The sequence below is a fragment of the Dermacentor albipictus genome, chromosome 9 (genome assembly GCF_038994185.2).
Source record: "Dermacentor albipictus isolate Rhodes 1998 colony chromosome 9, USDA_Dalb.pri_finalv2, whole genome shotgun sequence".
NCBI classification, from domain to species: domain Eukaryota; kingdom Metazoa; phylum Arthropoda; class Arachnida; order Ixodida; family Ixodidae; genus Dermacentor; species Dermacentor albipictus.
Genome location: NC_091829.1, coordinates 121143499 through 121153498, shown reverse-complemented (window position 1 = coordinate 121153498; position 10000 = coordinate 121143499). Strand labels below are relative to the sequence as shown.

The 10000-nt window shown below is 45.8% G+C and overlaps 2 protein-coding genes across 2 annotated transcripts; one reads left to right on the top strand and one right to left on the bottom strand.

Moving 5' to 3' along the window:
- Positions 1–3116: 3116 nt before the first annotated feature.
- LOC135912597 (cytochrome b-c1 complex subunit 7-like) lies at positions 3117–3692 on the bottom strand. The gene has a single exon (XM_065445096.2). The coding sequence runs from the start codon at positions 3506–3508 to the stop codon at positions 3182–3184; it is 327 nt and encodes a 108-aa protein (XP_065301168.1). The 5' UTR covers positions 3509–3692; the 3' UTR covers positions 3117–3181.
- Positions 3693–4003: 311 nt separating this feature from the next.
- On the top strand, positions 4004–7319 carry Noc2 (Nucleolar complex protein 2). The gene has a single exon (XM_065445094.2). It carries the CDS (start codon positions 4112–4114, stop codon positions 6464–6466), a length of 2355 nt encoding a protein of 784 aa, XP_065301166.2. The 5' UTR covers positions 4004–4111; the 3' UTR covers positions 6467–7319.
- Positions 7320–10000: the final 2681 nt, after the last annotated feature.

Here is a 10000-nt window from a genome sequence, read left to right as displayed (position 1 = left end):
GTGCATTGTGCACAAAATCGTGTGCTGCGCAAAATTATAACAGCTCGCATGCAACACCGCCAGCAAAAATGCACATCGCCGAACAAAAAAAAAAATCATGGAGAAAAAAAAAAGTGACGGCTATGTATGTGTCCCTGAAGTATGTGTCACGCGATCCTCGAGGTCTGGCATGGGAGAACGCAGGGAAGGAATTTTGTTTGCGAAGGCTAGATGGGGCAAGTGGAGAGGTAGTCTCGCTATGCAGTGGAGCTCGCCTGCAGAAATCATGGGTTCGGGGCCCTGAAATATTTCTATCTCGGCTATTAATGAGCCGATTTGAAAAATTTTTGTGGCAGAGCGTCCCCTAGAGGACACGTAACAACTTCAAGCATATAACCAAAATTTGCTATGGGGCCTGGTGAGGGGCGTTTTAAGGGAAGAGTTAATTCCAATCAAAAAGTCATTAATAGGTATAAGTTATCCAAAACAGAACCTTGCAGAGCACCAGATGTTATATGGCACATGGTGATAATAACGAGTCGTTAGCGGATACAAACTGAGAGCGGTTAGTCAAGAAACATTCTATCCATTTGAAAAGATTAAGGTTTGAGGGCACAGCGCTCTCCACCAAATGTTAACGTGTTTATTTGATTAGACTAGGAGCAGCGCAGCCGCGACAGTCTAGGCAGAGTATGGACTCCAAGCGCGAGTGGCATTCAGGAACTGAAGACAAAGCGCTGGAGAGGACAACCCACTATGTCGTTCCAATCCTTCTCTACATTATAAATAAAATGAACACATATTTATTTACAAGTCTTTCTAAATTTTATTATTTATGAAAGGCTTAAGGAGTACAGAGGTGCAAAACTTTGGACCCCGGTCGATGCAGAACGTCTTAATTGCACACCATTGTGAGTGCACTGCAGTCATGCTCAATACCTCACCAACCTGGCTAGTGTAAGTGATGCTGCAGATTACTTGCAGCAAACGACTGAGCACTAGCTGTACCACCAAAGTCGAAGGACAGCTTTGAAGGCTAATGTGGAGAGCACTACAGCACTGCTCACTGTCTTGGCAAGAAATCGGGAGTCTGCAATTAGTAGTCAGCTTTGTAAAGCTGCCATGTAGCCACAAAATATGTGGACCATGCAGTCAAAAATCTGATGAATAAAAATGCGTTGGAATCCATAGATGGCAGGCCCTCCAAAGCCATGAGTTACTGCTTGCCGATATTTCATCGCTTTTTTGAATACCTTGAAGGTCTGAAGGCAATAGAGAAAAAAATCTGAATTGCCCCCGTATTGCATCAGCCGACTCCCATGCTTGCAAATGTCCCAACTTCATCACACCACCTAATTCTCTGTTGTCCTCAACTGCGATTTCCTTCTCTTGGCACTCATTCTGCGCCCCTGATAGACCGTATATTATCTACCCTATGGTCCGTCCAATTCCATTGCTTCCTCTTACTCTTAACTTGGCTACACCGTTTACTTTGTAATCCATGCCGCAGTAGTCCCATTTCTTAATGTTACGCCTATAATTTCTCGTTCCATCACCTGTTGCATAGTGTTTTGCTTCTTATCAACCTTCTCTGTTAATGTCCAAATTTCTGCCTCATATGTTAGCACATGGTAGGACACTGGCAATGACAATACACTTCTTACACACTTTTCGCTTCAAGTATGACTGCAGGTTGCCAATATTGACTAGGTAATGCCTACCGTATATGCTCCAAGCCATTCTTATTCTGTAAATTTAAACATACTCTTGGACAAATCCTAGAGGCTGACTACCAATCACAAATTCTTTTCTTGCCAGGTTATTGAACATTACCTTAATCTGCTATATATAATCTTGAGACATACTGAACAAAGTGCAGTTTGTTTGTCAAAGCCCTTGGTCATTTGTTGCAAGACGTCTAGTGCTGTTGAACAGGACATGTCATCTGCACACTGAAGATTGCCGAGATGTTGATCCCTTCACCTAATCCTTTCCAGTCAAACTACTGTGGCCACCACTAAATATGTCCAAATTTTCAGCCCTTTGCTCATTCCGACAATTACAATATCCAATTCAAGACAAAGGAGGCTTCACTTTGATAAAGATGATGCAGATTTAGTGCACATCATAGCGGTGTCTTGCACAACGCATGAACAGCTTTAGGAGAAGTGTGGAGAAACAGGTATGTTTCTCCACTGTATTTTTATAAAGCCATTCATGCAGTGCGCAAAGCACCACTATGAACTATTACCAACTCACCCAAGCTTCAACCCTTCAACGCAGATGGAATCTATGTGACGTTGTTAACGAAGTGCCATACAACTTACAGGTACAATTGTGTTTACCTTTACTTTTTTTATATTTACCATTAATGTGTAATCTCATAAATATATAACCTGTGCACAAGGCTATGCCAAAATGGAAACTCGTGGACAAACAGTGCGAGAAGTGACTACCAAGTAATGTCGGGAGGACAAAGGCAATGCGCAGTGCTTGTCGAGGGAAGAATGGTGATAACAGGTGCATGCACAGAAAAGCAAGACACATATCCAACTACATTTGAGCATTCTATGCCTTTTTTGTCACAGTGGCACATACCTGTTCTGGACGATTGGCCAAAAAAAATGGCCAGATACTCGGTCACATGTACATACACAACAGCTAAATTAAAGAAAATCAACTCCGATAAATCAGAGGAGCTGTTGAATAAAATGCGCTTTTCCTGTGTGCCGACATAAATAGAAATCTTAATTATGAAGGGATTTTTTCTTAATAAGCAAAACAGAGGCGCGCTCGCTGCCACTATTTTGCCAGTCAATGCTAGATGTAAGCTCGTTCGATGGAACTTGTATTCGGCACCGATATTGCCATCATATACAAATCGCACACATCTGGCGACAGCGACCGACCCAGCAGCAGATGTCACGTCCAACCGGGGGTAAAGGGTAGGCGAAATAAGCTTCGCTGTAGTTAAAATTCCGACTCTGTTGCAACTTTCTCCACCGAGGTGATTGGCCTTGTTGCGAATACTGTGAATACAACTTAACGAAGATGTTCCGTCCTCGAGGACACGGGCTAGTATATAAAAAAAAACCTTACCGCCCACACAGTCCAAAAATTCAATACCCACTACACCATGCGAGTACAACAAGAGCATTTATTCATTCAATCTAGCAGCATGACGATGCTGGGCAAAGGTGCGTCAGTGGGTCCTGTACCACTCCTTCTTCTCAGCCTCTTCCTTCTCAATCTCGGCGATGTACGGCTCAAGATAGGGCACGTCATCCTCGAATTTGGTCCACTGACTCTCCGGCAGGATAGTGTTCGTGATGCTGCACTGGATGGCCCGCAGCATGCGATAGTTGCGTTCGTCCTGCAGCTTCTTCGGCAGCCGCCGCACAGCTTCCAGCGTCACCGGTTCGTCGCGATACATGTCGTTCTTCAGCAGGCCGTACTGATAGTACTTGCTCGTCTTGAACACGAAACGGGCCCAGGAGTTGGTGCTCGTCAGTGCCTTGTAGCCGGACATTGTTGCGAGCACGGTTGCGAGAGCCGCAACTGCCTCTCTCGTAGTACAGTCACAGTACGCCTAGTTCACCTTCGCGGCGTCCTCGCGTTCTTGGGATTTTGCAATGGCTTCAATAGCTGCCTGCAGTGGCTACCAATGGCTCGTTAAAGCACAGGGTCGAAAGCGTCGAAAGTGCGTGTCCGCGTCATTACACTGTAGCGTCATAGAGTTTTTAAATAAGTACCCTAGAGGGAAATGTGGCGCTAGTGTCTACGGGGCATAAAGTTTCTTACATCCGTGGTTTCTTACAGAAAAAAATTTGTAGGAAACTCATAAGCGCGTGCGTCTAAATGTCGTAAAAAAATCCCTCACGTGACCTGATCCATGGTGCCTAGCATAGAGTTTCCTACAAAGATTCTTGTAGGAAACTCTATGGTGCCTAGCATGCGCGCAGCGAGCCTTTTCTCCATTGGCTTGTTGATCAGGCCAATATCAGGCTTGGCCATGGGCGCGGCGCTGCTTGTATACACGTACAAGCGTACAAATCCAAGCCAAATGTCAGCCGTAGCCGCATGCACGTTAGAAAGCGTCGTACTACACGTGTGTTGACGGCGCAGACCAGTTATGGCTCCAACGAAAGAGCATAAAATGCGAAAGAAACAGCTCAGCGAGGTGAGCGTCGAAGAGTTCATGGCAGGAGGCTTTTTCTCGGACTCAGAAGATGACCAAGCCGCGACAGCAGGTAAACCTAACGGTAAGCCTGCTAGTACTGACCGGCTGTCAGCAGCGAAACAGAAAAGCCCGCTCAAACGGAAAAAACAGCGCTCTATGGGTTACGATGCAAACCTCGAAGCGAGTGGTGAGGACGATGACAAGCCGGTGCTGAAGAAGCCGCAAAAGCTGAAGGCGAAGGTAGCCAAAACTTTAACGAAGGTGGCAAAAAAAGACGAACCATCGGGCCAGAAGCATGACACTTTTGCAGCATCCGAAGAATCGGATAGTTATTCTGACGCTGACAACAACCAGAGCAGCGAAGATGAGTCCGACGTGGACATTGAGAAGCAGAAGGAAATTGTCCGCAAGCTCAAGGATACCGACCCCGACTTCTACCAGTATCTGGAAGAACACGACAAGGACCTCCTCGACTTCTACACCGCCGAGGGGGACGAAGGCGAAGCGGAGGAAGAGCCCGACGAAGTGCCGAAAAAGAAGCAACTGCTCAAACTCGAGGAGATCGATCGGTTCGAGAGAGACTTGCAGACAAAACCCGAGCTGCGCAAGATCGCGGAAGTGGTCAACTGCTTTAAGGCAGCCGTCTTGCAAGCAGAGGGACACGACGTCGGCGCCGAGTCCAAGAAGCAGACTAGTACTTTCAAAGTCGAAGGGCAGGTCATATTCAACGCCGTCGTCAAGCTTTGCCTCAGTGATCTGGTTCCTGCTCTGCACAAAGTACTGCGCCTACCGGAGCCTACAGTGGTTCAGGACGAGTCGAACTCGTTTGACCCGACCAAAAGTCACAGCTGGAAGAAGGCTTCAGCTGTCGTAAAAACATACCTCATGAACGTTGTCAAGCTCATCACTGCGGTGACTGAGCCACAGCTTGTATCGGTGCTCCTAAGACACATCTTGTTTTTAGTTCCATACTACGTCGCCTTCCCACAAGTCGCCAAGGCACTTCTAAAGCGTCTTGTGCAACTTTGGTGCGAGGCGGAAGAAAGTGTGCGCGTTGTCGCTTTTGTCTGCCTTGTCCGCACGATCCGCGGCCTTCCGCGCAACTACCACGACATTGTACTGAAGCACATGTACATGTCTTACGTGCGGAACTGCAAGTTCACCTCGCCAACAACGTGGCCACTCATCAACTTCATGAAGCGTTCGCTTGTTGAGGCTTACTCTGGAGATGAAGCCCTGGCCTATCAGCATGCGTTTCTCTACATCAGGCAGCTTGCCATTCACCTCAGAAACGCTATGACAGTTCGGAAAAAGGATACCTGCAAGGCCGTCTACAACTGGCAGTACATCCACTGCTGCCTCCTCTGGTGCCACCTGCTGGCAACAGTGTCACCGAGCAAAACGCTTCAGCCTCTCATCTACCCACTGGTTCAAACCATGATCGGCACTATTCAGCTGATTCCAGCAGCGAAGTACGTTCCATTGAGGTTCCACTTGGTTCGTGGCCTCATGCAGCTGTCGTCCAGCACGGGCGTGTTCATCCCAGTCATGCCGCACCTTCTGGAAGCGTGCACAGTTGTCAACTTTGGTCAGAAGCACTCTGCGACATCAATGCGGCCTCTGGAGTTGAGCTGCATGTTACGCATCTCGCCGGCACAAATGAAAGAAAGTGGCTTCCGCGACGCCATCATCGAGACGTTTTATGAGCTTGTCCTGGAGTACCTGTCCAGTGTGTCTCATTCAGTGGCCTTTCCAGAGCTGGTTCTCCCAGCCTTGATCTACCTGAAGGAGTTTTGCAAGAAATGCAAGGTTGCAAACTACACAAAGAAAGTGAAACAGCTAATAGAGAAGATGGAAGAGAACTACAAATTCATTGAGAATCGCAGGACGAGCTGTAACATTGCGCTTGGTGATGTGCAAGGGCTTGATAACCTCGAGCAGAGATGGAAGCAGGAAGGGACGCCCTGGAGCAGGTTCTACGAGCAGTGGAGCAAGCTGCGAAGCCAGAGGCAGGAGACCGCCGTCCACGGGAAAGTGCTAACAAAGCTGCCAGAATCTGAGTCAGACTCCGATGATGGCAGGCCAAGACGGAAGAAGAAGGCAGCAAAGAAAAAAGAAGACCTCAAGAAGAAAGACATACTGACAAGCACAGACAAGGAGCAAAAGAAGGAAAGTGCTGTGAGAAGGGAGTATTCTGAAATAGCTGTTGATGATGACACTGACATTGTGCAGGACATGGCCCTGTCCTCAACATCTGAAGAGGAAGAAGCAAGCAGCGACGATGATGATTTTGACGAAAGTGATTAATTCAGCATTGTCACCATAGTAAATACCTTTTTAAAGAGACTCAAGAGAGTTATTTTCTGGGCAAGGAAACCACAGGGGTGACCTTATAGACAGCTTAAAGAACAACTGCAACGAAATTTAGTTTCAGGTAGTGTAGACATAAAGAAGCCTATGTGCAAAGCACAAAAATCTAGCAAAAATAGCCAGTTTTGATTCCAGAACTGGAGAACAACACTGCCAGAAGTGATACATGACCCAGAATGTGCGGTTTCTCGGAATGACTTCCAAGTTAAGGCGGCGCTTGTGGCTGCCAGAGATGTGCTGAAAAGTTCCAGAGGCGGCATACTGGAACTTTGGTCATAGCAACAACCACTAGGTGCATTTGTCATCTGCTTAGGCTATGTTTAAAGGCTGATAACATGAAAGCTACAGAATTATCAGCCCTGTGACTTTGCCAAGATTTCTTCATTGGTATGTACTACTCGTCTATGACAAATTTAGCCTAAGCGAAGTTTTGTTGCAGCTGTTCAACTGCCCTGCATGTTCTGTTAATAGATGAAACAAAGAGAAAATGCTGCAATATACATTTGTTGTCCCAACCGGTTGTAGGATGGGGTTTAATGTTCCAAAGGAATGCTGTGGTTATATTAAAGATGAAGTAAAAGGCTTCAGATTAATGTTGACCAACTCCGGTTCTTCAGCATGCGTGCACAGGCGGGAAAACGGTTGCAGGTAAAGAAAGATAGACAGCTCTTGGAAAGTGTAATATATACCCGCAGAATGCTAATTGCATTAAAGTTACTGTTCCAATGACTAAAGCATGGTATTTGAAAATATTTGCAAGTCAGTCATCAGCAGTATCCTATTTTATGTGCACTGCAGTACGAAGGCCTCTCCCTACGATCTCCAATTATCCCTATCCTGCGCCAATCGATTCAAACTGCGAATTTCCTAGATTCATCGCCCCACCTAGTCTCCTGCTGTCCTCAACTGCGCTTCCCTTCTCTTCCTACCCATTCTGTAACCCTAATGGAACAATGGTTATCTAACATGCACATTACATGACCTGCCCAGCTCCATTTCTTTCTCTTAATGTCAATTAGAATATTGGCTGTACCTGTTTACTCATTGATTCAAACCACTCACTTTCTATCTCTTAACATTATGCACAGCATTCTTCGTTCTATCGCTCTTTGCATGGTCCTTAACTTGTTCTCAAGCTTCATTGTCAGTCTCCAATCTCTTCGTTGCCAGTCTCTGCCTCGTATGTAAGCACCAGTAAAATGAACTGATTGTACACCTTCCTTTTCAATGATAATGGTAAGCTTCCAGTTAGGAGCTGACAATGCCTGCCATATGCGACCCAATCTATTTTTATTCTTCTATGAATTTCCTTCTCAAGATCAGGGTTCCCTGTGGTTACTTGACCTAGGTAAATGTACTCCTTCACAGACTCTAGAGGCTTACTGGCCATCCTGAATTCTTATTCCCTTGCCTGGCTGTTCATCATTATCTTTGTCTTCTCCATATTAATCTTCAACCCCACTCTTACACTCTCTCTGTTAAGGTCTTCAGTCATTTGTTGCAACTCATCTGCAGTGTTGCTGAATAGAACAATGTCATCGGCAAACCGAAGGTTGCCGAGATATTCGCTGTCAATCCTTACTCCTAAGCCTTCCCAGTTTAATGGCTTGAATAATTCTTCCAAGCATGCAGTGAATAGCATTGGAGAGATTGTGTCCCCTTCTCTGACCCCTTTCTTTATAGGTATCTTCCTACTAGGGATATCTTATTTACTTCATTCCTTTTTGAGGTTCTGCACATGTGGTATCATTACGCATTTTACACAGGGCAGTACTTGTGACAGTCCACTTCAGTGTTTGTTATTGGTTGATCCTGGTGATAACAGCAGTGCAACAGCAACCAAGGCAATGACAGGCACAAGTAACGAAACATTAAATAAGGGTGTTACAAAATGAGCCCCAAGCTTTCCTTCTGCAGCTGGTTCCACTTGTGTACAGCTAAGATTGGAGACGTGTAACAAGTTTAAGCAATAAATGGCTGTTAAAACAGATTGAGGAAGCAGTGGGCAACATTTGCAGTGGCTGCATTTGTAGATGGAAGCAATGCCACGCAAAGTGGTTGGAGAAACCAAAAGTGCTGCCACACGTGCCTGGACTACTTGGCATGCCACCCCCATCCAAACATGATTGGTGCAACCAGGAATCAAACATTCAAATGTTGCAGCGAGCACTGCTTGCATGGTCCTCCTGAACCACCCAGAGTTATCTGTGCCTTAGGCAACGTTTCTCTTGTTCTTAAGAGGACATTGTGCGGCCTGCAAAATGTGCAGTTGACAAAAAAAGTTAACAGACAATGAATGTTGGTGTCAAGCTGCATGTTAATGCCTTCTGCCAGCCAGCATGGCAGCTGCTTTCGATAGCAGGGCTTTGACAGAAGCATGTCCATTTTGTATTGGCAGGCATGTCAATTTTTCATGCTAGCCAACAATTTCATATTATTTTGCCATGCTTCAGCAGATAGAAGCAGCTAAGAATGAATTAAAACTGTCTAAACACATAGCACACTGCATTATTGGCGAAGTGGTGTGCAGATAAAAGTTTCCTGTCTGATTCTGCGACGCCAAGGCTGAGGTAGGAACACATCATGCTGGCCCTTAATGTACAGTGATGAGATTACAAATATTTCATGTTTGAAAGAATTTACATGCCAGGGAGCACCAAACACACTTCTGCCCAAATGCTTCTCTCAGCAGTAGCTGCTGTGGCAGACACACACACAAAACTGAGTTTGGCACATACTTGATTGGTACACAAGCTTTCATCGTAGACTGCTCTGTCACGCTACTCACAGCCTGACCACAATGTCGGACCTATTCAATAGCAAAGTTGACAGCCATTTCACTCGCTCAGCTGATTGTTGGTTTTGCTTCGCGCATTACACATGGAGTAGGCACACCTAGCAACGTGCTAATCACCTCAACATGATCAGCATGGCACACAGTGTTGTAAAGTCCACTGCCTCCTTCGCTTGTGTTACTATTGCTGTCCATTTTGTTCCCGGCCCAGTACTAGGCCGTATGTATGAGTGATTCCTCCACATTTCTGAGGTGTGTTTCAACCACGGCATAGAGAGAGATCTGTTTTGTATCTACGGTGTGATACAACCCTGCCCCATATCAAGGCATGGTAGTCCCCATCCATGTTCAGGTACCATGCCCTGAATACTAGTATTCATGCGATTAGCATTCTAAGAATGCTTCATGCACTTTCTGGTATCTATGTCCATGCCAGTATCTAATCTGTTTCGTGCGAGCTTGGGTCACTGGTTATATGCCACAGGGTATGTGCTGGTCTTCAATAAAAAAAGAAAAAAAAAATTCTGCAGTGCTGGGCAAAACTGAATTTGCGCCATATAGGTGAAAGCAATGATTATAGCTGCTAGACGTGTGTGTACCTTTGTAATAATGTACATCATTTGTAATGGTCGCAAGAACACAGTAACATGGTGTCTGTACAAAGCAAATGAAGGGCC